General features: G+C 42.5%; 1 protein-coding gene across 7 annotated transcripts in view; it reads left to right on the forward strand.

The window, feature by feature from the left end:
• Window positions 1-27,024, forward strand: part of CUX1 (cut like homeobox 1) — a 271,261-nt gene that overhangs the window by 190,904 nt on the left and 53,333 nt on the right. The window contains exons 12-20 of one of the 7 annotated variants that reach the window (XM_051809835.1): window positions 1,612-1,670; window positions 6,789-6,837; window positions 7,843-7,939; window positions 9,056-9,727; window positions 10,693-10,758; window positions 12,084-12,185; window positions 14,399-15,225; window positions 16,661-16,826; window positions 17,493-17,549. In XM_051809835.1, coding sequence (XP_051665795.1) covers window positions 1,612-1,670; window positions 6,789-6,837; window positions 7,843-7,939; window positions 9,056-9,727; window positions 10,693-10,758; window positions 12,084-12,185; window positions 14,399-15,225; window positions 16,661-16,826; window positions 17,493-17,549 — 2,095 coding nt within the window. The remainder of the gene's footprint in view (window positions 1-1,611; window positions 1,671-6,788; window positions 6,838-7,842; window positions 7,940-9,055; window positions 9,728-10,692; window positions 10,759-12,083; window positions 12,186-14,398; window positions 15,226-16,660; window positions 16,827-17,492; window positions 17,550-27,024) is intronic. The other 6 variants (XM_051809838.1, XM_051809836.1, XM_051809837.1 and 3 more) reach the window with 6 other exon arrangements.

The following is a 27,024-nucleotide window of genomic DNA, read 5'->3' on the forward strand; positions in this document are numbered from 1 at the left end:
CGGTGACTAAGGATGGTGGATTATGGCATCAAACAGCAGGAACAGGAATTGAAGAGGGCTGTGTATTGATAACATTGGATGTCCACTTTGTCACTGCTCTTTAATATCCGTGCTGATGGCAAGGCAGAAATGTCAGCAGTGTGTGAGCTGGACAGGGCTGGGAAGAAAATCCTTTAAAAGGTGGAATATCCCACAAAGCCCCACCACGCTGCTATCATGTGGAGAACCCTCATTTAAATTGGACAGGTTGAGATGGGTGATACCCACACACCGACTTACTGGGGAAGGCAGCACAGGGAACAGGTTCCCAATTCTGTTTGTTGGCCTGTGCCAGCCCTGCCTCCACACACCCGTAGCTGTGCTGCTGCACAACTTTGTGGGGCTGCATTTGAAACGGGTTTGCTAAAATTATCCGAGTTCCCAATAGCCCTCCCCTGCCCTCCTGCAGTCAAGAAGCAGCCCCAGAGTGGGTGTAGGGTCTTGAATTCCCTTCTCCCCTGAAGGCAGCCTCTCCTGGACACAAAGCCCTATTTTTCTTTTTCATGTCATGTACTCCTTTCCTTTTCAAAGCAGACGCTCTGTCTTTGAGGTGAGGCGTCCTTGTGTTATTTCTGTTTCCCGTGACCTTTGGGATTCTGTGACAATTTTAACACCAAAAATATAGTGTAACAGAGCTAGCCTGAACTTATCCATGGAAGTTGCAAGCCAGTAAATTCTGTTCTTTGCTTAGATCAGGTGTGTCTGCGCTAAGCAAAGAAATTATTAGTGGGAAATTAATGTGGCTTCTGCAAGCAACGTAACGGCATCAATTATGTATCACTATGTTTTAGGCCTCCTGAAGCATTTATCCTGTAGTGATGAGCACTGTTGTTGGGAGCTGGGTAAGGTCCAAGTGTGTGGCATTGCGTTCTGGATTGTGTCAGGGGGTTTGTTTCAACGTTTGTGGCATCCTCACACCGCAGAGGAGCCTTTGAGGCCGCCCGGCGTCAGGTAGACCCTGAGCAAAACGACCTACTGGGCTGGTCTCAGTGCTCCATCTCCAGTGTGTGTAATCACATTAGTTATTGCAATAAGTAATGCTTGTAAAACGACCTGGTACAGCTGTTGTGTTTGGGCACAAGGCATTGTAAAAACCCTACAAGCCTAAGGCGTCCCAGTCAACAACAGCTTCTTCAGTCTGTTCTTTTTATCATGTAGATAAGGTTATCAAGAACTGTCCTATTAAGAGCACGGTGTGTGCCAAAGCATCCTGCTTGTTTACTCAATTTCCCAGTTCCCTGAAAAATTCCGGCTGCCCCATTTTTTTGATACCTTCCTTCCCCTGATCTCTTTATTGAGCACACAACAGTAACGTTGCAAACAGCCAAATTGGGACCCACTGAATTCTGTCATGCTTGGCACTCTGTAAACAAAGGATGAGCGAGGTATAATTGTGTTTACGTTTAATTGGTTATAGTTTGTTTTCTAATATATGTAAATTAGGTATGAGTCATTAACCCTCACTTGTGCGCTGCTGTATATATGGAATAATTTGAAGATGATTTTGAAAGCCTGCAGAAAAGAAAAAAAAAACAATCTAAATAATTAAATCCATCTTCTTTCTTTTTAAAGCAACTGGAAGAAAAACTGAAAGGACAGGCTGATTATGAAGAGGTTAAGAAAGAATTAAAGTAAGTGTTAAATGCTTACATAATTTTTTCACAAACGCTAACAGTGCTTGTTAAATGAAGCCACAAATCTGTGTTCTTGGAACAATAAAGAATTCAGTCAAAACCACAATAACGGGGAATTCAGGAATATTGGCAGAAATTGCATCCAGAACCAGTGGAACTGCTGTATCTGAGGGTGCTTCTTGTTGCAGCAGAGGATCTCAATAGCAAATAATACACATGTCCGTGAAGAAAAGCCACTAAAACTATTGCCCACAAAGGGAAAAAAGTTTGAAAGTCTGTGGTATTTTAGGCTGACCACCCTAAAAATCCCCAGCCAACAACTGCGTGTGATGTGGACCAAAAATTTAATGCAGAGCCTTTGGCCATGATACCTTTTCTCTGCTTCTGGCAGCCAGTGTTCAGCACTTACCAGTTTAGTGCTGGGCTTGTCTCACTGTATATTTTTGCTAATATATTGTGGTTTTAAACTAAAGCCACAAACAGCCTCTTCCTATTTCAAGGGATTTTCTTAAGAGACTTAAAAGAGCCTCATTTTAAACTATAACAAGATAAGCTGTCAGGTTCAGAAGAGAACTTTTTTGACTGGAAATATGTTTGGTTTCAAGGTTTAAATAACTGCGAGAAAGTACCATCTCTTCTTTCATCATTCTGGCATTTTTGTGTGTGCTTTTAGAAGACTGAAATAACCCGTTACCTTGTTTAATGAGGTATTTCAGATGAGGCTGGTAGTCATGTGCTTTTGTTTACACGTCCCTGGAGAATATGGAAAGCAGCTTTGGATTTGCAAGCCCCACAACTTGCCCAGCCCCTGGTGCTGATATATTCAAGCCATGCTGGATGTGGTTCTGGTTCACAGTGGGTATATAGTTTCACTTAAATTAAGTGAATTGACCATTTCTTTGGTCATTATTCCTGATTATTAACTGGTCTTAAAGAAGCGTCATCGTTTTAGTGATGGGGTAAATATATCTGTGTTCTCTCCTGAGTTAAGGAAACAGCTTCAGATTTCAGCCAGTTTATGCCCTCATACATAAAAGAGTGAATGGGAATTAGGCCACAACCTTCCAATTTGCTACATGAGATACCAAATGTAAATGTGCTGAGACAGCAAATGGCTTTTGAACCCTACCTGGTTTAATGCAATGTGGGTGGGATACAACAGGACTGGGGCTTTAAAGCCAGACTTCTGGTACCAGGAACCCAATGTACATACCAAATACATTTAGGTTTACTTTGCATTTGTACTTTAGATACAAACCCTGTATTCCTTGCAATGTTGCCTTTTTTTTTTAAATTAACTTTATTTTTTACAACACTGACTCATATGAGGGCAGGATTGGGAAGGCAGATAAGAGGTCTGGGAGAAGTTGTCACACAGGAGGGTTCATATAGTGTTTCTGCTCAGGATGAGCCTGCAGTTAAATAGATGGGAGAATCCCCTGGGTGGCCCTGGTTGGGTGCCAGTAAATTAACCGTGTTCTCCCAGCTGTTACAGCTTTTATATCCCCTAATCTGCCAGATAGCTTGGAAGTGACCTGGGGTCCATACACCGTCCTGCAGGATGGTGCAGGGGGTTAAGACCCTCCATGAGAGCACTGAAGATATTTGCAGTGCTGCATCCTCCAAGCAGCTCATTGACACCACCCCCTCTGTTCCCATCTAATCCAAAGGATGTGCTAAAGGCTAAATGTGCATCACCTGGCAGCAACAGTCTGATCTGAAGTGAGGCTGTTGCTGGAAATGACTGTGAAAAGTCTTTTGCTGTAAATCAGAATCCCTCACACTGAATCCTGCCACACCTGTCCTGTGCCCTGAAACACCAACAGAAATTAACTGCTTATAAAATCTGCACCAAGAAAAAAGATATCTTGTCAGTAAGTCAGAAAGAGAATATATTTCTCTGGGTTTTTTGTCACTGATGTATTTTCCTTAATCCTCCCCAGGATATTAGAGGTATTTTAGGCTGAGGATTCTCAATATCAGTCAACATCTAACCTTGGGGGAACTCAGCTTGGGCCCATGTCAAGATCTGGGATGGGAGGATTCTTCACTTTCTGCCTCGGCTTTTGTGCCCAATGGCTTTTAAACCTATTTTTGAGATCTGAGAGCTCTGTGTGTCCTTTCAGTTCCCTCTGGAGTAACACGACAGCGCTGACCCCTCCTGCCTTTGCAGTCGGGATCAGACGAACAGAAAGTCGAGCTGTCCCAGTGCACACTTTGCTTTGCACTAAGATCTTTCAAGTCATCTTAGATGTGCAGATTCAAGTCACAAGATCATTCCTTTAAAGAGCAGGTAACTGATCTTGAGCCACAGATTGAGTCGAGATCTCATGGGCAAAGATATTCCTGGAATCCAAAGAGGAAACATTTTGCTTCCTCATATTCCTGAGGAAAACGTCTCTTTTGTGACACATTTTGAAGAGTCGTTTTTGACATGTTTAACTATTATATTTTTTGAAAAAAAATGAATCTGCTGGAGTGAATAATCCTCTTAGGACAGTTGGAGGTGCCATCAGCTTGATTTTTAGTATATTTTGGGTTGTAAGTATATAGGAAATTACCTGTGAAATTGCCAGAAATCTAATTGAGGTCGCAAAGAATCCACTTTAGGTAGGCAGAGGTCAGTAAGTTTCCAGCCAAGTGCCTGCTCCAAGCTCACTGGAAATGCAGGTGCTGCAAGGATCAGGATCCTTCCTAAAGGTCCCAGCTGGCAGCAGGTGCTCAGAACCAAAGTGCATCAGTCGAGCAGCCTGTGCAAGGAGAGGAATGGCAGGATCAGGGCTTCAGAGCCAGGCTTTTGGTGTGGAGAACCAAATGTACACCCTAAATAGGTTTAGGGTTACTTTGCACTTCCTGCCACTGTCAGCCTGGTTCTGGAGGCTGCACACTGTCCCCTACTTGCTCCTTGGGGAGCAAGCAGCTTCTTTTGGTTTAGCCTCATCCAGGAGGAAGGTGGTTGGGATGCTGCTGGACTGCTCCAAATGGCAAACCAAGTGTGGTAAGTGGGGCTCACTGGGAGAGCCGTGTCACAAGTGCTGCTGGTCTGACCTGAAGTGGGAGAAGCACCTGGGAATTGCCTTGGGAAGTTTGCCACATGATAATTTGCTGTTACAAATTGGGATTCTTTTAAATTCAGATGAGTCTCCTCATTTGACCATCATGAGGACATGCATTATGACTTGCTGTCCTTGCAGAGGCCATCCCCTGCAGAATCCCTGGGAGGATGGAAACAGTGATTTGCCAGTGACTGGGGTTTTCCTTGCATGAGTCTCTGGGCTTTTATCTCCCCTGGCACCTTGGAGTCCTGGGAGACAGAGCTGTGCCCCTGAAGGGGTGTCCTGAGAAACACTGGCTTTCAGCAGTGATTTGCAACCTGAATAAACACGTCTGTGTTGTCAATATAATGTCATGCTCTCTAAGAACTCGAGCCATTAGTGCACAATCTCTCTCTTTGACTGGCACAAGTCCACTGATAGCAGAAAAGAAGCCCCTTTGCACATGGGTGAGCTGTTGTGCCCTCGTAGAGTCTTAACAACATTGCTTTATGTGCCTTGTATAGGATGATGGCCCTACCCTACAGCCATTTCTGCTGGCAAGAGGTGTCACCCAGTGCTGCCCATGTCATGAAAGTCATTACCAGAAATTAATAGAAATTATTCTATTAATCATTGTATTTTAGGAATGCCTGTCAGCATTAACACTGTATGCAGTGAGTATGCACAGATGCAAAATGCATCAGGTTTCTGTCTCAGAGTGACCTTTTTTCCTTGTATTTGTTATGACTTTGAGTGACCTTGAATGACTCAGAGACCACTGATTTCCAGAGTGTCACTTAATGCATATCTGACTCTGGATTAATGCAGGGACAGGTTCATAGAGGAGCTGGACACCACGTGGTCTGAGGCAGTTAATGGGTGCCTGGTGGACTCCTCGTGGTATCCAGAACAAGTCCCTGTGTCTTAATACTGTCCTTCTGCCTTTTTTTGACTCAGTTTCCACATTTTATAGAACCACAGAATGGTTTGGGTTGGAAAGGACCTTAAAGCCCATCCTGTTCCAGCCCCTGCCATGGGCAGTGACACCTTGCACTAGACCAGGTTGCCCAAACCCCATCCAACCTGGCCTTAAACACTTCCAGGTTTGGACCATCCTATTTTGGTACATGATCCACAACTTTTAATACAGTTTGGTACATTAATAAACGGATTCTCATTGCCTCACAAAGTTCCTGGTGCTTTATACATGAAAAATGCTATATAAACACTATCTATATCTGTTTATGTGTTTTTCTTCACCAAATGAATGTTGTCTTTGTACAATAAGAAGCTGAAATCATTTATTGCTTCAGTCTGAGGAAGTTCATGTCCTGCCTGCAGCAGGCTGATTTAAAAAAATTTATATGACAAAGCACAGTAATAAGTTTGGATTCCTGTAAGATTCTGGTTTGCCAGATGAGACAACTCTAACTGAAAGCCTTTGAAGGGAGACGTCCTTTGACCGCTCAGTATTTATATAAAATATTGACAACAAGACTATCAGATTCTTCTCCTAATGTACTTATAAATATTTGGATCTTTCATATTTCTTAAGAAATATTGTGCCATTTTGTCTTCCCGTTGCCATAGAACGAGGAGGTTATTAAAATGAAAAACTGCCTTTTACCCTGTAGTGTCTTGGTGGGGAAGATTATTTGTGCATATTTTCCTTGCTGGTGAGCTGGTGTATATTATATAAAGTGCTGTACTGTGGTGGTGATTCCCCTGTTTTGTTGCTTTGCTACGACTTCTTCATTCCCTCCCAGCTTCACAGATAAATTTATATCGCTTCTGACAGCTTAAAATGTTATATCCTTATTAACCTTTAAATTTACGCTTTAAACTGGCCTTGTGGGATTGCATATGGAATGATTTAGATGACGCTTGAGAAAATTTTCTTATCCAATAACTAGTTTGAATAGTTATTCTATATTCATTATGAGATTGTGTTACTGCAAGGAAAGTTGTTACCACTTGTAGTGTTGCTGGAGAACAGGAAACGATAATGTTAATGCTCATTAGTGGAGTCGTTATGGAAAGGAGAAATAGAAAATAATTTTTTTTTTCCTGCCTTCCACAGTATATTGAAATCCATGGAGTTTGCACCATCTGAAAGCTCTGGTGGGCAGGTACTGAACCTACTTTTGTTGTCTTACTTACTTCAGCAATTCAGTTAATTAACAAAGATTGTGTCTTGCAATTCCTTGGCGTTGGCATCGACAGTTTCCTGTTGATGTTGAGACATATGGGTCGATCATTGTTTTTCCTGATGTTTTCTTCTGTAAAAAGCTGAACTGAACATTTTTTGCCTGTTAATTTCTTTTAAGTGGGCAAGGGCAAAGTGATATTTCAGCTGTGCTGGAGTGAATAACCAAAATGTTGTGAAGTTGAGTCATTTAAAGATACTAGAGGCAGTGTACAGGCAGTACGCTGAGCAAGGACTTTGGCATTTTAAAGTATTTATTAGCCTTGAAAATAATGTTCACAAAAGAAAACAAACCTTTGAGTACTGAGAAAGCTCTGACATTCCAGCAAATTAATCTTACTTAAGTTTAAAGGTTGTGAATTAAAGTCCTGCTTCTGAAATCTGAACTGAATATCGATATCCTGGGATTAATTTTCTATGAGTTTTTTAATGATCAAGGGTTAGATATTGAGGGGAAGGTAAATAGCAGGTTTCTGTGGCTGGTTTTATTTTTGAACCAACTGTTTCTGCTGAAACGCAGCATGTCAAGGAAATGCTTAACTTGGGTCAGTTGACCTAGAAGGAATAATATAATCTTAACTCCTGTTTTAATCAGATTAAAAGAAGTCTACAGCTTTTAAACTGAAAGTGTGCCAGGACCATTTAAAAATAAGTAGGATTAAGAAAATGTTCCGTTACACATCTCAAAATAATGCAGAATTGATGAATGATTTACAATGGAAATTAAACAGTGAATCTCTTCCACGGCTCATGTCGGGAGCCCGGAGTGATTCCCGCAAATCCACACCCAGTGAACTCCCTCCCTGCGTCCAGAGAGGAGTCGAGCACTTGTGGTTTTCTTTTATTTTACTTCTGAAATCCTTTTTAGTGCCTGGAGTGAACCTCTCAATGCTTTTAGAAACAAACCTCCCACTCTGGTTCTCTTCAGGATGCATCCAAACCGCTGGAGGTGCTGCTGCTGGAGAAGAACCGCTCGCTGCAGTCGGAGAACGCCACGCTGCGCATCACCAACAGCGACCTGAGCGGTAGGTTGACACGATTTTTGGCTGTTCTGGTTCACTTGCTGTCTTGTGACAGGGTGGGAGGGCTGAGTGAGAGCTGAGTGTCTGAGCTAATGCATGGCAGGAGGATTAAGAAGCAACAGGAACACTGAATAACGCTGGATTTCTGTAGTTTTATAGGCTGGATAATAAAGTAAAACTTGGAGAGCTCAGAGAGTCTATAAAGGTTGAGGAAGAGGCATTACAGGCTGTACCCAGTGGTAGCGTTTGAGGCTGTTGTCTGTTTTGGGAACAAATCTGTGGCACCACAAGTCTCTTCCCCTCCCTCCTCCCCCCAGTGTTATGCACAGTGTTTGCATGGAGAACATAACCTCCCTGTCTGATACACTTGGATGTGCCACCAGCAGGTCAGCTTGGGAAAACAAAATCCTTTCTTTTTGGCGAAGTGTGTTTGCCGTTCCGCTTTCCTAACGTGGGCTTTTACATCTTGTGTGCACATTTTTTAAATGGCAAGTCATGGAATTTCCAGATACTCGAATGCTTATGGTTTTTGCAGCTGGAAGAAAGTTAAAAGTTGCCACTGGCCCTGGGATTACTGAATTCTGAAGTGTTTTATGACTTTTAACTGAGTGATCTTGGTGCATCCACCTAATGGTGATTCCTTTATTCAAATTGGTTTGTTCCAAAATGTAAATGTTTGCTGCATTTGGGTTCAGTCAGGTCCAATGAGTCATGTCTTGAATGAGAGACAACAGAGAGACTTGCTGTCTGTAACTGCATTTATTTAACTGTATAACTGCACTTCATGTAACTGTTCTAGTGTTAATGTCTGTAAGGGGGATTCTCCAGGCTGCAACATACAAGAAAGGTGCAAACATGAAATGCATGTTGTTTGTTTTGGGGGCCTTGTTTGGCTTAAAAAATTTCAATTATGAAAAAAAAACAAAAACAAAAAAAAACCACAAAACCAAATAAAAACAAACCAAAACCAAACAAAACCAAAACTCCCACCGCCACTTCATTGGCCCGTGTCAATCTGCACTTTTTTTTTTCCCTTTGCGGGGCAAACTTTGCATTTTTTTATCTTGGTTTTTCCCTCTTTGACCCCCCATAATGCATTATGTTTGACCTTCCTTGTAGGGTCAGCCAGGAGAAAAGGGAAAGACCAGCCTGAGAGTCAGCGTCCTGCAACCTTGCCGGCCTCCCCTCCTTCCCAGTTGCTCCGCAACGCGGGGGAGCAGGCTTCCAATACTAATGGTACACACCAGTTCTCACCAACGGGTTTAAGTCAAGACTTTTTCAGCTCATCCCTGGCGAGCCCCAGCTTACCCCTGGCCTCCACAGGAAAATTTGCACTAAACTCTCTCCTCCAGCGACAGCTAATGCAGTCCTTCTACTCCAAGGCAATGCAGGAAGCAGGAAGCACAAGCATGATTTTTCCAACAGGTCCATACAGCACAAACTCCATATCTTCCCAAAGTCCATTACAACAAAGCCCGGATGTAAATGGCATGGCCCCGTCTCCCAGCCAGTCAGAAAGTGCTGGGAGCATCTCTGAAGGCGAGGAGATAGACACGGCCGAAATTGCACGTCAGGTGAAAGAGCAGTTGATCAAGCACAATATTGGACAGCGGATATTTGGACATTATGTGTTGGGACTGTCGCAAGGGTCTGTGAGCGAGATCCTGGCCCGGCCAAAGCCATGGAATAAACTGACTGTGAGAGGCAAGGAGCCATTTCATAAGATGAAGCAGTTCCTCTCGGACGAGCAGAACATCTTGGCTCTGCGCAGCATCCAGGGTAGACAAAGAGGTAAGTGCTCTCCTGCCCAGGGTCTCGCCCCGTCCTCCTCTTAGTTCCAAACGGTACCGATCAGAAGCTTCCCCCCGTGGGGCGGTTTGCGCGTTGCTGCCGTTCTCACCCAAATCAGGTGTCAGGTACAGAAAGTTCAGCTTTGCAGCACTCTCGAGCAGGTTAGTATCTCTGCTTATGCTTTTTTTAGATGCTGGCTTGTGCCTGTCAGCAGGAGCAAGCAGCAGGGGCACTCGCATCCCTCACTTCCCAAGAGCTCCGTGTCAGAGCTAAATCCAGAGTGAAAAGGGTCAGCAGCTACTCGGGGTATCAGCCCTCAGAAATAATTGCAAATTTTTATTTGGGGTTGTTTACTGAGACCAGGCTTTTGTTGTGTCTTGTGTGATTATGTTCTTTTTCCCCAAAGTGTTGTGACAAAATAGGGTAGGTGATGCATGAGATGAGTAATTAAAACACAATCCCAGTTTAAAGCAGCTTTGCATATTTAAGGCAGCGATTTTAAGAGGTAACATGCATTTCATTGTGATTCATCTTAAGACTTGAGATTTACATTTAGAGAAACTGAAAAGTAAGTTGTTTACAGTCAAGAAATATTGGAAAGGACAGGCAGGGTTTTCCTAGATTTTATTTAATTGGAAGCACACACTGTTAGATTTATAATCTGTTCTTCCTTTTGATGATTGTACTTGAGGGGATTATCTGCCCATCTTTAACCTCTTCATTTTTGGTATCTCTAGACATTTATTTATATCTGTCTAATCTCCTTTCCGAACATAGCTGTAATCTTTATTAACAAATCAGCCAGCCTTGCTTCTTCCCAAGTAGCCAGTTCCTCCGGCTCAGGCAGGGCCCCGAGGGGCCAGGAGAGCTCAGGGACAGGCTGCCAGCTCCTCATGTCACAGCCCGTGATGTCAGAGCAACCATCCCCTGATTGTTTTGTTCTTACCAAACTTGTTTTTCAACAGAGAATCCAGGCCAGAACCTGAACAGACTATTTCAGGAAGTACCGAAACGAAGAAATGGGTCTGAAGGTACGTCACAGGCAGGTGTTTTTCTTTGCAATCCATCCCTAGGAAGTGGAGTGTGCTTTAGCTGTGTGTTTCCTTAAAACTGTGCAGTTTGATTCTGGCCTGGAATCTGATAGAAAAACAGACAGTAAGTATAAAACAAACCATGGGTTAGATGAACACTCTGCTTTTTCTAATTCTGCTGCTGCTGTACTAACATAACCCTGTTTGGACAGTTTTTCCACTCCCATCCTCCCTGCATTTGCAGATAAAAAGAGATAAGTGATAGAAGTGGCTTTATAAAATCACCAGATCTATTTGCTGTTCTTGTGATTTTGGAGGGAGAAAGTTGCACAGTTACACTGACAATCACATACTGCTTCTGCTCTAAATTTACTTCTTTCTTCTCATGGGGCTTATGCTGACAAATTCCACTTTATTACACTGTTAAATTAGTGTGATGCTTAGTTCAGTATTGTATATGAGAAAGACAAGATAAGTGAACATCAGATTGATATATTATCACTGAACAGAAAGTCTGAACGTTTTTCTTTGTTACAGATTAGGTTGCAGAATTTGTCTTTTAGTAAGATGAGGAAGAAGAAAAAACTAAAGCAGGGACCCCAAAACTCTGTAGTTATTTTAACTGCAGTCAGAAATTGTCTAGCTCACTTACAAACAATAACCTCATAATGAGAAATGCAGTTAAGTGCAGTAGCATTCATGGTTTTCCCTCCTTTTCTTCCCCTTAGAGGTTAAAAAAGAAAAAAAAAAAAACAAAGCAAAAGCAAACACTCAGCTCTTTACCTGGAGAGTACTTCAAATGGTATCTGCGTTTAAATGACTCTTTCTCTTCATGTATTAACCTCTAGAAAGTTAAAAATTAGTTTTATCTAGTTACTTTTTAATTCTGTTTTGTGCTGAATGTATACTCATCTTACTTTGCCTAGCAGCTGATGCCATTTTTAAGTTGATTCTTGGGCTTATGTTTTTTAGCTTTCTTCCTTTCCCTTCTTTTCCCTTCTGTTTCCTCTCCCCCTCCAAAAAAAAAAAGAAAAAAAAAAAAGGAAAAAGAATAGATCTATATATGTTGCCATAGAAAAGGAATATATGACCAGCTAGTTCTTCCTCTGATGTTCTCACTATTCCAGGGCAGCTAGAGACAGGCACAGAAAGGATGTTTTTCTTTTATTAAGTATTTTTGGTGTTGTAAATGTTGGTAAAGGCCCTGTGTAAGCTGTCCTCAGGTCATGCTGGCCGTGGTATCAGTATATCCAGCGTGTCTTTGTGTTACAAAAACAACCAGAGAAAAGTTTTCCTGGTGTCATTAGTTCTGTTTTCCTCTCCAGGTAATATAACCACAAGAATCCGAACCACAGAGACTGGCTCTGATGAAGCCATCAAATCCATCCTCGAACAAGCCAAAAGGGAGCTGCAAGTACAGAAAACAGGTATGGCCTCGTTTTGTCTCTGGCTCCTTCGATTTCAGAATTTAATTAAAACAATTGCCATGAGCTTTTTGGTCAGTTAATTATATCCTTAAAACCGTCAGCGTAGGTTTGAAGAGCTTTCTTGAGGGGTTTTATTATTATTTAGTGGAGTTGTTTCTGTGTCTAAGACATCCCAAGTTAAGGTCACACGTGTCACGGCGTTTTGGGGTCTCTGCTCTGCTCCCAAGGGAGTGACACTGTGGGATTTCTGAACAGCTTTATCCCTGTGCAGAGCTCTGCTTTCTTTGCAGCCCTCCAGACCTGCAGGGGCACCTATAGAACCCTTTCCTCTCCCATTTTGCTCCTTGGAAAGGGAATGGCTTCTGCTTTCTCTTTTCTCTCTGACTCAGGCCCCAGGGACAGAACTGCTGGGAGAGGGAACTGATGGATTTGTTGGGGTGAAGGTCACACTCTAGACAGCAATTACCAGTCACACAGCACCACTGTACATCCTGTACCCAGATTATTATATAGGCAAACTCAGTTCTGACTGTTAGATGACTTTATTTTTGGTTACAGAATGTATTCAGTGAATGAACTGGCAAATCATTTCCCAAAAAATCTGTAGTTTAACGTCTTATCCTGAGAAAAGTTTAATTTCTCATTGTATGCTGTCATGTAATTACCATTTCTTCTGTTCCATAGCCCTCCCAGCTTTAAAAGAGTTCCTAGTACTGCTAATGGGCTGAAGTGGAAATTACTGTGCAATACTTCTGTTTTTTTTTTTAAAGTAAATACTGATTTACAGTTTGGGATATTAGTCTTTTCTTTGAAAACTAAGTTAATCTCATGGCAGAATATAAAAGACTAGTTAATGTATGACCTAAATAATACGACCTTATACAAGAAATTATTGCATAGAGAAAAATATGGGTTGTGTGCAGGAAACTGCAAGCACGTTATTCAGTAACATGTTTCATCTGAGGACCTCAAGACTTCCTTTCAAATATTAATTCAGCCTCAAAACTCCCTATGAAACCAGCAGATAAAACAGAAGAGAGAGTCTCACTGTCTTTTTTTCCCCATTTTTTAGCTTTTCATGTATTTTATAATGCGTGACAGGAAGGAATGTAGGGAGGCAAATTCAGAAATGGATTCAGATGAGGCATAATAATATTACCAGAGTAATACACGGCATGTTTCAAATCTTATTTCGCTTTCAGGCCACTTGCAGTGTGAGGGTTCCCTGCTCCTACCTGGTGCTTCATTTTCCCTGTTCTCTGTAGAGTAGCTTTCAGAGGAATTGGTTTTCAAGCACTGGGGACCTCAGTGGAGACGGCCTTAAATAGAAGCAGATGCCATTGCAAAAACCTCCTGGCTCTGCAGAGATAATTCCCCACCCACGTTCCAGTCTCTGCTCATCCCCAACTGCTACAGCACAGCCACCCAAATCCTGGTTCCCCACTGGAATGCTGCATTTGGGGGTTGTCTCTGCTGAAAGCACCCGTGGCTCCATCCCAGAGCTTCGGATAAGGCAGGGGGTGATGACCAGGTGTCAGCCTGGCTTTGGTAGAGCTGTTTATTTCAGTGGCTGAGACCATGGAACAAGAAAACAGGAAGCAGGAGCATATTTAGCTTGTCAAATGAGATGATGATGATCTCTTCCTAAAGTTCTGGCTTTGTTGTAATTTGTGTGTTATGTTTGTGGAGTTAAAAGGACTCACCTTATTTATACTGTGAGAGAGTATTAATAGTCTGTCCAGGTGAATGCAGCTGTGTTCAGTTCTGTGTGTGTGTTAGATTCATTTGTGGAGAAAGAGAGAAGTGAAAGGTTAAATAACTCTATAAATACAACCATAAAATGTTATTGACCACTTGGGGGTGGGGGAGGAAGAGGTGAAGGCTTGATTTTCAAAGGCATTTATTTGAAAATTTTTACAATGGTGGAAGTGCAAGTGATCCCAGACTTGTGCAGCTGAGTCTGTGCGTGCAAACATCCAGCACTTTGGCAACTATCAAAATTTTCCAGTGAAGGACTTTGGAAATCTTACCTTATTTTGAAAAGTGCAAATCTCTGCTTAGTGAAAACTCCTCCCTCCCATCCAGAAATGTATTTCAGCCCTTTCTTTTTTTTTTTTTTTTTTTCTGTCTGTCAGGGAACTGTTTACAGTAGCACGTGTTGAATATAAAGCATATTCCTGTGTTGCATTTAGTCTTTTGGTTGTTTTTCATAGCTGAGCCGGCTCAGCCGCCTTCTGCCTCTAGCAGTGGCAATTCTGATGATGCTATTCGATCCATTCTGCAACAAGCCCGACGGGAAATGGAGGCACAGCAGGCTGCCCTTGAACCTGCCTTAAAAACACCACCTTTATCTCAAGCTGACATTTCTATCCTGTCCCCCAAACTAGTGTCTACACCTGCAATGTCTTCGGTTTCCAGCTATTCTCCTTTGGCCATATCCCTGAAGAAACATTCATCTGTCACTGATTCCAGTATCTCTGCATTGCAGAACCTCTCTGGGCTCAAAAAGGAGCCTCAGGAGGCGCCTGTTTTAGAGCTTCACGGAATAAGTGATTCCGCCCAGGGTATGTTGAGGCATGTTAAAAATGAGTTGGGACGTGGTGGTGTTTGGAAGGACCATTGGTGGAATACTGTGCAGCATGAGAGAAGAAATGCAGCTCTTCCCGAAGATATAAAAGTTGAGGAAGCCAGTGGTGGAAAAGAAAAGGTCAGCAATCAGACTAGGCCAGATCGTAGCCAGCTCCAAGGACCGTCTTCTTCCGAGTATTGGAAAGAGTGGCCAAACGCGGAATCTCCGTACTCCCAGAGTTCTGAATTGAGCATGACTGGGGCGAGTCGCAGTGAGACACCACAAAATAGCCCCCTCCCTTCATCCCCTATCGTGTCCTTGTCCAAGCCATCCAAACCTTCGGTTCCTCCACTGACACCCGAGCAGTATGAGATTTATATGTACCAGGAGGTGGATACGATAGAGCTAACGCGGCAGGTCAAGGAAAAGCTAGCAAAGAATGGCATCTGCCAAAGGATCTTTGGGGAAAAGGTAAACAAGTGGTTCTCTCTTGTGTTGTCAATGTGCCTTCTGCTCCTTACGTGTGTGCCGAGCCCCGTTTAGTGGAGGGGGATGTGCCACGTGTGTCTGACGGAAAAATGTTTTTGCTTCGTGTGTTACGTTATTTAAAATGAGCTCCCAAAGGAAAGCATTAGTTTCCCTGTGTTTGGGAATTGCAGAGGTTTTTGTACAGAGGTTGGCTTTTCAGCCACTTGGAATTAGAAACGGGGGCCCCAAGTTTAGAAACCTTGAAAGCTGAAGCAAACATTATTGAGGCTCAGTACTTCATACTTAATGTAATGAATTCATGGAATACTTGAGCAATACCATTGTCATGACTGGAGAGTCTTAAATTTGTTATGAGTGAAGATTATAGACACAAGAGCATTTTTCCTTTTTTTTTTTTTTTTTTTTATTATTTGGAAATGTGCACAGGGGTATTTAAACAAACCCATGGAAAATCCCCTACCTTTTCTTAGCCTGAAGTCAGGAATTCACATTTCTTATACCTGGTGCTTGGTATCTCAGTGTGCTCTGAGGCCCTTTTGAGCAATGTTTGATTACAGATACACGAGGCCTGATAAGGCTCCCTGAAGTTCTCACGCTGTGGGCCCTAAGCCTTGAGCACGTGGGATTTTGAGGGTCCCTGACCACCAGAAAACCCCTCCCAGGCTGTAAGAACTGTTGGACATTTGCTGTTTCTTCTTCCTATAAAGAATTGAATCAATGTAATGGTATTATAGGAGCTGGCATCGCACTGTTACCTCCGCACTAAGATGTAAAATGAAAAGCCTGACCTCTCGGGGTCATTAAAGATCCCGTGGCAGTTTTCATTAAGTATGATTTTTAACTCCTCTACCTGTGCTGAATTCCAGGCAAGTAATTGCATTCTGCCTGTCTGAAATCCCCCCCTCCACTGCAGTCGGCTGTGTTCTTAAATATTTACTTACATGGAGCAGCCGCTGCTACAGGTGAAAACACACATCGTTATAATTCATACCCCAAAAATCAACCAAATATAGGCCTAGTCTCAAAAGTCCCAATTATTTTTGTTTGAGAACAAAATACGTGCCAATCATTGCCTGTTTCATCTGCCTGTGTGTGCCTGGACTCGGTGTTTTTCCTGTTAAAGCTGATGAAACTATCTGACACGAAATATGAAAAGCATGCAAATCCCGCACCAGCCTGCTGCTGTCCTGATCCTGCAGGAAAAAAACCCACCTTCCAGAAGGAAACACGGCAGGGAAAAAAAAAAAATAAAAAGGCATTTCCATCTGAGTATCTCCAGATGTCATTTTTACAGTTTTTCTAATTGTCCACACAAACCCAATTTGAGCGATGCAGTAGAAGGAACCCAAAATGACTTAAATTACCCCCTTTCCACTTCCAGTGTGTTAACGTGCCATTCTTGGTTGCTTCACTTCAGGTATTGGGGCTGTCCCAAGGAAGTGTCAGTGACATGCTCTCCAGGCCAAAGCCATGGAGTAAATTGACCCAAAAAGGCCGAGAACCATTTATTCGTATGCAGCTCTGGTTGAATGGTGAGCTGGGACAGTGTGTCCTGCCCGCACAAGGGCAGCAACAAGGACAAGGTAATTAAAATTCCACTATGTTGTTTGAGTTGAGGAGGAGGAAATCTTTTTTTTTTCTTTTTTTTTCTTTTTTCTTTATTTTTTTTTGAAATTTGCAGTAAGCCAGCCTTGCACCGGTTGCTGGTCCAGGCCTTATGGAAGTGGCAGCATCCACCCTGGCAGCCCAGCCAGTCCCTAAGGGAACGTGCTGGGAATGTTTATGAACGAAGCGCTCGTTTATGCATAATTGATAAGCAGCAGTTATCAAGTTCCTGATTAGGGTGATATTATCTAGGCACGAATATGAGACGTAATTCCAAAAATTTTGGCCAAAGAGCTGGAAAATGTTGCGTGCTGTTTCCTAGGGCTGCATAGGGGATTTGGATTGTCCCAGGGAGAATATCGATTGCTGTCTCAGGAGGTGAGCTAGAAGAACTAAGCTCTAAAGGGGGAATGCTGTGTTGCAATTACACTTTTACTGTGGCTGTCTCTTACCCTAATTCCCATTGGCACAGAAAAGCCAGGCTGGAGTCTGGCCTCGGTCGTACCTTTATATGCCACTGACTTAACTGAGCAGAGAGCCCTTGCCAAGATCAGTTTGCTATTTGTTGAGCCTGCTTACTGTTTAGTTTGTGGTTTGGCATCTCCTTTTATTGTTCCCTGATTTTCCTCTCCTCTCTTATCTAGTCCTTCACTCTGTGACATCATTACAGGATTCCCTACAGCAGGGATGTGCAAGCTCAGGTAATCAGCTGGTTTCAATGATTTGCTCTGAAATAATTCTCTGTGCTTTTGTTACGTTTCGTTTGCTTTGATGCCAAGAGGTTTCTCACATTGTGTTGTATCATACAGGAGTCCCTTCAATTTTTTTATTAATGCCTTTAATTCCTCCTTCTCTCCTTGTTGCTATGGCAGAGGTAGGGAGTACACATATTTAGCTGCATATATTAGGTAAAGAGACTTTATGTGATCTTGGAGATCATTGGCTCAGTAGGGGGTTTTTTTGCCATAGTTCAGCTTATCAATGTGACATGTGACAATGGCTGTAAAACAAGCCCTTGGTTTGTAATGTGATCCACATACTGCAGCTGCCTCACTCGCTGGTAGGTTTTTTTCCACTTTCCTTTGCACAAAATCTGCTTTGTTAATTCCAAGGTGGGGAACACACCATGTTGTGTCTTTTTCAAGCTTCGTTAAATATTCCAAGCTGACCTTTTTTTTTCCTCCTTTCCCTTTCCATTTGCAAAAAAAAAAAAAAAGAAAAAAAAAAAGCAGATGCAGCAAAGCTGAAAGTCAGAGAAGTGAGTGGCTGAAGGTTTTAGAAGATGGCCACAGGATGGGAGGGAGGCTGGAACAGACCAGAACAGCTGTGTTCCTGCTGTTGGATACCAAACTCTACCCACACAGACTTTTACCAATTATATGCTTCACTTGACACAAACCACTCAGGCTGTTTTGTACTCTAGAAAAATACTCATGCCCTGCTCTGTACTTACAGCCAGTGCCCTGTGTTGGAGAATTGCTGCATTTCAGGATACAGAGAGGGATGATTTGTGCTCCTCTTCCACCTTTCTGCTATTCTGAAACACTCTTTTTTTTCTGCAGCTTGCTGGCTTTACTCTTAATATCCCAACCAAACTGCTTTTTCTCTCTACTGGGAAACTATTTTGCATTCTAAAAGATTTTACTGGAAGAAAATCCGTGATGATATTCAGTCCACATTTTTCTTAAGAAGAACAGTTCAAAATAAACAGATAAAACCAAAACCAAAAAAAAGAAAAAAAATGCCCCAAGTAAAAACAAGCCCTGAAAACAAAACCAAAATGGGAGAAAAAGATTTGCAATCATAGGGCTATTGTTGCTTATTGCCAAGCATTTAGGGAACATGGAAATTTCCTGTGATGGTTTGTTAAAAACATGCCATTGACTACTTTTTTTTTTTGTAGCATCAATACCATGCAAGAGTGAAGTGTCACAGTTAGAAACGCCTCAGACAGCGTGGAAAATATGAGTAATTAATTGTAGCCATTTTAAGAGGAATTTGAAATCAGAGGAGCTGGGAAATGCTGCATTGTTATTGCTAATCATCATATTTATGACTAACTCTAATTATAAAAGATTGAAAGACAAGCCCATAGTATTAAAATCCGACCACCTTGTGGATTCCCGGGAGGTTTGCTGGGAGCTGAAAGTGATTTCCTTCAGGAAGTTCAGTTTTGCTGCCGGGATATTTTGTTCCCTCCCACACTCCCAGTCTCGTTTGTCAGTTCCTGCCCTTGAGCTAATATTTTGTGAGGAGACACGTTCCTATCAGCTAATAAAATCATATTATTGATGATCGTCCTCCCCCGTTCCTTAAAGCCCCCTTACAAATGAGAAAATGGGCTCGTGCCCTTTTCCACCTCCTCTCCAAGGATTAAAAATAGAATTGTTGTACAAAATGTTCTTTTCTTGGTGCCTTTCTCTGTGTAAAGGAATAAGGCAGGTTGTGACACCAGGCAGAACAAAAGAGCAAGACCAAGTTATTCGAACGAGGACGGGCAGTTTGGTAATTTCCTTTTATTAGCAGCTGTTCTGTAATTAAAAGCACAGCAAACAGTTTGGAAAAGGTAATAATAATTATGCATTTGTGAAAGATCCACCACTCCAGGGCAGAGGGGAAAAAAAAAAAAAAAAGAAAAGAGAGACAGCTTCAATTTTCTGGTCTTCTGAGACATTTCCCAGGAAAATCAAGGCAGAAAAGGTTGCATACTTGTAATTTTAAAACAGAAATTAATCAGGACAATTTTGAAACGAGAAGAGGTCTGGAGCCTTTTCCATGTAATATAATTGGCTTGGAACTTGTTGAATGCATGAAGGGAAAGAAGTGAAATTAAACTCACACACTCAGTGGCTCCTGAGTGCTTTGCCAAGAAGGTCTTCAGTGTACAGAGTGTCAACATGCATAGTAACAAAACTTTTATTAGCTGGGAGCATTTTCATTACTGTTTGGCACTATTGTATCAAACTAGCAAGATTTTCTGGATTTCTGGCCCAGTTAGTTACACTTCTAGATCATAAGGTTTTGATTTACACCTAATCCATGAAAATGTTGTCTTTAGTCCAGTAATTTTCCATTTTCACATGTGGACAGATGGACCCATCAGTCTCTCATATGTGGGAATGAATGGATAAAATATATGTATTTTATGTAATTATATATATATATATAGAGAGAGAGATAGCAAAGAGAAGCCAGGCTTGGTTTTCTTCTTTGGAAGCTATATTTATGAATTTTATGAAAAATAGTCTATACCAAAATGACAACCAGGTGTACACCTGCATTTTCTGCCTGTGACCTTCCTTCAATGCTTTGGTGATTTTGTGCAAATTTCAGGGAACATGTTTTACACAAAAATGGTGTTTGTACCCTAGGTGGTCAAAAATAGTATTGCTGTGCCTTTTCTAACATTTTTTTTCTGTGTATTTCTTTCCACCTAAATGCTCTAATGCCCTTGGGTAAATCTGCCTTTTTAATGATTTATGTGTCAAAAGCACAGACCAAATCACATGGAAAAAAAAAGTTGAATTAGTGTCACCCAACTGCATCAGCATTTTTTCATGATGAATTTGGCCCTTATTTAGTTGCATTACTGATGATGGGAGCTGGGGTGGGTTTGGACAGTCGCCATGTGCCAGGAGAAGGCTTGGATATTTCTCTAAATACTTGTACTGTGTATAGCTTTTATTAGTTTGTTTTATTTTGGGGCCTTGTTCTGCGTGTCTATACGAGATTTAAGACACAGTTTCCTTTTTGGTGCTCTTGATTTCGTGGCCGCTCCCAGGAAAGCTGAATTTTTATTCACTTTTGTCTTTATCCTCTGTGAAGGACATACACTCTCTATAATACTACATTAAAGACTTGCAAATACTCAGTGGGGAAAAAAGACGTGCCTTTTTGGTATGTGTTTCTGTAAGGGTCGTCTTATGACCTAATGTGGAAATCTTCATTTGCCGATACAGCTGCGGGTGATCTCAGGGGATTTTGAATTTCCCTTTTGTTTGTCTTCCTTTCTGGGTATCATCCATCATTCCTAACCTCATGCTGCTTAGCAATAGTAACGCTCATGGGAGTTGAAGAAAGGATTATAACAGCATAAAATGGGGAGCTAATTAGAGCTTGTTTCAAAATCAGAATCTAGCTCGAGATAATTGCATATTATCTGGTGATTTAAAAACCCAAGATCTACTGTATTTAGATCAACTAAAATATGCATAAAAGCTTTCTTTTCGAAATACAACATTTGTAACAACAGGGAGATTACTTCTTATCATCCCTTGGGAAAGCAAATCTGAAAAAAATTGAGTATGGCTTGCTGTGCTTATGATGTTAACAGATAGAGTGGGGAATGATGGCAAACCCGGGTAGCCATTGTATTTTTATTCATGTTATACATATTCCTGGAACATTTTTCAGCACAGAAGCTGCTGAGTGGGCAGGTAGTTCACTGTGTGCTGTGAGGATCTTCCCGTTTTCCTGATCCCAGGAGGAATATGTTAAGTTGGCTACACCAAGGGAAACAAAGTAGGGCTGGCAGTCCATATTCAGGAATACCATCCTGATGCAGTTATGGGAAGAGCTCACCAGCCACGTGGTGGCAGTGGAGAAGCTTCTACCCCCATTTCCTCGTGGTTCACGGTCATTTCTTTCATTGTACTGGTTTCTTCTGGGCAGGCAGAGCTGTCCAGTGGTGCTTGAGAGCACAGCTGGGATTAGCACGTGGAGAGCTGAATTCTTGGTACCATGTGATCCCCCAAGTGAGCTGACAGATCTTCCCAAATTGGAGCTGGTTTTTGTTGTCGAATCAAAAAGATGAGAGAGATGTTTTTGCGGTCCTTTGCTGGCATTCCAGGTTGATAAAAATGTGTGACGTGAAATGTCTGTGGTTGATGCAGTCTGTGAAAGGGAAGAGGAGGGACATCCCATGGCTCCAACGGCTGAGTGGTTGGACTGCAGGAATTCCTTGCATAGATGGTTTGGGTTTGGTGACGAAGGTTTGAGTCTGTGGGTTCAGAAGGTCGTGGCCTTCTGTGCGAGGTGCAGATGCATTTTTAAAGTTCAGAGCTGAACAACTGCATCAGCCAAGCAGTTACCTCCACGCTGTCCCTGGAGCACACTGGTGTGTCCTGGTGAAGTTTCCACATTCCTCCTCTGTGGTTTGGGATTGCAGCTCGGAAACAGTTGGCCTTGACTGTCTTAATTTCAAACCATAGGATATCAGTTGGCTCCTCATAAGGGCAGCTGTTGTAGTCTGTCTTTAACGTGTGTGATCATATTCTGTGCCATTTCCCTGACATTTGGACCATGAGAACCTCCCTGGCAGCCCTTCTGGTATCAATAAGGCCGGGAGAATCGCTGTCAAGGCACCTTCCTGGGACCTGGGAATGCAGCATGAAACCAGTGTTTCAAGTTCATTCTGAACATAACACTGGCTCTGAGTGCTGGTTATTCCTTCCTCCTGCTGAGGTCTCTCCTCCCCAGGCTGCCTTGGCATGGCCCTGGTCCTTTTCCATCACTGATGCTTTGCAAATGGTCAGTATTTATGGAGAACTTCCCGTATTAGTTGCACTCTTCACTGTCCATTAAACCACCCAGTCATTAAACTTGTAGAATATGACTCCATCCTCCCTGTGGTCACAGCTTTGCTGTTATAAAAGTGCTAAAGCAAAATACCTAATCAGAGAGTGAGCACTGTTTTCTAGGCAGATATTCCTTGTGGCTGAATTACAATGACAAAACACCAACACACTCTTAATGTTACAGCAAGGAGGAGACTTGGGCTGGATCCTGAAGACAAGTTTAGTTCACTCTGAAGTGCAGTTATGGGTTCCTAGCAGGCATTTTGGAGAATCTGTCGAGTTGAAGCTATGTTTTATTTTGGTGGTTAATTTGGGAATATGGGTCCTTTATGCTCAGTCCCCCTTGGTGTGCAGAAGATCCCCTTCAGTAAAGGAGCTTGTGTGCAGCTCTGCAGCAGCATTGAGCACATGATGCCTCACCCTCAAAGTCTTCATTTATAAGGTTAGAATTAATGAATTAATATATTTTCTAAGTTGTGTGGTAAAAGAAACTTTCCTTATTTCTGCAAGTCTTCTCAGGCAGTTCACAGAGTACCAGTTGCCATAATAGTTGCTAAGAAGTGGATGCAGTTAGTGAAAGAAACCATGACCATTGAGTAGTGGAGCTCTGTAAGCTCCACTGTTGTTCATTTCATTACTTATCACTTCATTTCATTAATTACCAGCATTTTCCTTTCCCTCTGCGCGCGCGTTTGGAGACGAGCAGCCTCCTTTGGGGAGGGGGCCCACATCACCTCCCCTCCCTGCTGCCAGCAGAGGAGCTGGGTGGAAAGGGATGAGCTGCTACGTTAGAAAGCCAAATACCAAACTAACTGGAGCAGCACAGAGACACGAGCGAGGCTGTTGCTGTTGTGCTGCAGTGCAGGACCCCGGGCAGCTCCAGGGAGGGTCAGGAGCCGGGGCGATGGCCGGGATCTGTCCCCCGTGGGCTGGCAGCTGCAGAAGGGGTCAGAAAGGCTCTTTTCTGAAGGGAGCAGATATTTTTTTCTGTTGGGAATAGAAGACTCTGGCAGCTGGCAGAAGCTCGTGTTGGTCTTCTGGTTGCTTGTGGGGAAAGGAGGGGGCTGCAGGTCCAGCCCCGTGGCCATCGGCGGGATGGAAATGGCCATCGTGGCCATCCCTGGGCGACAGCCCAACTGCTGCTCAGCAAATTACCAAATGAGCCTCTGCTGGATGAAAATTACCTTGCTTTCAATTCAAAGAACAGATAATGGGCTATTTTCCTCCCAAAATACTGGGGGAAAAAAGGTGTGTGAACACCGAACTTGCGGGTTGTTATTTCCATCTTATAATGGGGATGAAAATCCTCTCCACCGAGCAGCCCTGAAAGAGGGAAATAAACAACCTGTTCTGATTATAGGGTTATATATTGCTTGATAGCAAATCATTCCCAAGAAGAAAAAACAGAATATTACCAGAAAATTAATATCTTCTAAGTTACCTTCTAGGCTGTCCTTTGCATTAGGGTGCGAGAAAAACTGATGGATTTGTCTCACCTAATTTGATGGGTGTTGGAGGCTTTTTAATTTGCCAGCAGCCATCCAGGGAAACAAATGAAAGAATCCAGTGATTATTTGAAATCTGATGAGAAACACAACTTGCATTGAAAACAAAGCAAAGTGGGTTTGAGATCAAATTTAAATAAAAGTGGAAATAGGAAGATGTGTGATTAAAAAGCCAATGACAGGAGAGAATGTAATAAGAAGAAATGTAAAATAGGCCTGATAGTACATGTCCAGTATTTATACTTGTCAAAGATGTTGCTGATAGCAACTTGCCATAGAATCACAGAGTGGTTTGGGTCGGAAGGGGCTTTAAAGCTCCTCTCATTCCAACCCCTGCCAGGGGAAGCGACTCCTTCCACTAGCCCAGGTTGCTCCAAGCCCCATCCAACCTGCCCTTGGACACTTCCAGGGATGGGGCAGCCACAGCTTCTCTGGGCAACCTGTGCCAGGGCCTCCCCACCCTCACAGGGAAGAATTTCTTCCCAGTATCCCATCTAACCCTGCCCTCTTTCAGCTTGAAGGTCCCTTCTGGTCTCATCTCCAGAGCCATCCCCCCTTCCCAGGAGGGGGCTGCCCCTCCAGCTCCTCTGCCTGGTTCACACACGAAGGAGGTGTGAGATTCACCAGGGCTGGGGTTTGTGTTTGTTTCTCTCTTTTACCCCTCTGGAACTTGGGTCCTAAAAATAGTGCAAGTTTGAACTGGCAGATGTTTCATTTGTCCTTTACGAGAGGACCAAAATTAGCCTCTCATTTGGCACCTAAATAAAGCAACTTAACTGCCTTTATGCGAACTTTGCAATTACTGTCTATTGAAGTTGCAACATTTTGTTGTGTTTGATGGGGAAGGGCATTATGTAAGCAACACCAGCACCTAAAAAGCCACCAGACCTTGAAAGAGAGAGGACAGACAAACACAAACGAGCCCAACTGGGTTTTTTTTTGGGGGGGGGGGGGGTTTAGTTTGGATGGTTTGGATTTTTTTCACTTTTTCTGATCTGAGACAGGTGTTTTCCCTAATGAAGGTTTCATTTAAAAAAAAAAAAAAAAAAAGGCAAAAGTACCTTGGAAATGCTCAGAGAGCTGTCTGTTGTAAAGGTAAAAAACATTAATAAAAGGACAGCAATGGTTTCTCTAATTTTCAGAGAAAAATCTGCACAGAATGCCTGAAGCTGGGTTAGCAGTGGGACTCCCCAGGGGCAACAGAAAGATGTTATAATCAATTACCACATCATAACACTGATGTATGATAATTACTGAGTGTTCCTCCTGAGATAGTGCAGCATTTGGCTGGGATGCAGCTCTTTCATGGTCCACTGCCTGATTAATATGCAAATAATAGGCTGATTGCATGATGAATGCAGAAAATGAGTTCGCTGATAACGTGAGCACCGAAGCGGGAAGATGATAAATTACTTTTACTGACTGTCCTACATTAAGTACCCTTTCTCAACAATTTTATCACAAATTAAGTAAAGCAGTATGGAGAGATTATGAGGATGTGTAAAATAATGTACCTTAATAGCTTTTATAATATTGTTGCGTACAATGTAAATGTCATTTTGTTTCAGTACTTTACCCCCGTGCTCCTCCGAAAAGGAGTTCCTTTAGTGCAGGAACTGCTCAGGGTCACTCTTTTCCTCAGCTGCTTTCCTCTAAGATGAGGAACAACCCACTGTGCTGAGGATGGTAGATGGGATTCTCTGTTGGGAAGGAGGGAAGGCGGTCATTAGCCTTGGATCCATCCCATATGGATATTGCCCATGGCAAATGAATGTCCACATTGTTTAGTGGGGGAGATATATTTAAATGCAGTGCACAGAGCACATATGCATTCTGCTTCACACTCTGCTCCAGAGCAGACAAGAGGTTAAAATCTCAAAGGAGGAGGTAGAAATACCTTCACACTCAGGGTCGGGACAGAGGAGGATAACAAACAGTCATAAAATTGGTGCCACGTTAAAGTTAGTTTAACACATTAAATCAGAAGGTCAGCAAGTCAACAAAGACACCCCAGACTGCAGCAGAACCTCTTCTTAGGGGCTCTAACTCTGTTTTCCAAAAGCTATTGTGCACGCGTTTATCTTGGTTATACTAAAAATATAACACTGTGGGGTTGTGGCAACTTGATTGATTGCTTCCATGACATATTTGTTTTAGCATTCAGAAAATCCTTAATAAAGCTTCTGCACACAAGCTGGTTTAATAATAAGGTTATTGAAAATATTTTCCAGCAGTTATTTCTAAATATTGATTTCAGGCTAAGTTACGGAAACACGAAAACTCTGAATATTGAATGAAGATTGGCAGAGTAGGGCAATGTCTTTTAAAGCAGCCATGATTCTGCCATTAATCACCTAATTTAAAATATGGTTTATTTTTAGAAAGGGGTTTTTAATTGTTTAAAGGTGATCTGTAAAGCCAAAAAAATTATCATTCAGCCTCTTTAATGCCTAGACCCCACTTTTGTCTCAAGAATCTTAGAATCCTGGAATGATTTGGGGCTGTTGGCCTGACCTGAGCATTTCTCTGATGTTTGTGTGTCTACATCTAGCTAAAAAAATCTTAAGGGTTTTTTTCCCTCCCCTTATTGTAAAACAGTGCTCAGGATCATGGCTGTATAGAGGCCCCATCTTCCTTGCAGGCCACTGCAAAAATGTCTCTTAATTCTTCTCATTTTAGGGTTTTCTCAGGTGGTGTTATTGTATCAGGGCTTGATGTGTCTGTCCCAGAGTTCGATAGGTCTCAGCACAACATTCCACTTCAGTTGATGAACTCCAGTTGTATTTTCCTGCACAAGATTCCAGACATCCTGGGTGCTCAGGCTGCCCTGAGGAGCGATCAGTACTCCCCAGTCCTCCTAACTCAGTAGAGGTTTCAGTTTGTGTAGCCTTAACATAGGTTTTAATGTAGCTTTGGGCACAACAGTGGGATTTCTAACACTCTGAGGCGTTTGTGGTTGTGGGTTCATTGAAGAGAATTGGTTGCCCAACTTCCCAAAGAACTTCTAAACTGTAAATCTCTCCTCGTGAGCCTGTCTCCAGCTCCCATCTTACTTGCTCTTTTCTGGTCTTCATCTGATTTCTCCAGCTCCTTCT

Source organism: Manacus candei, unplaced genomic scaffold (assembly GCF_025592945.1).
Source record: "Manacus candei isolate 608988 ecotype Guabito, Panama unplaced genomic scaffold, ASM2559294v1 h1tg000076l, whole genome shotgun sequence".
In the NCBI taxonomy this organism is placed as follows: domain Eukaryota; kingdom Metazoa; phylum Chordata; class Aves; order Passeriformes; family Pipridae; genus Manacus; species Manacus candei.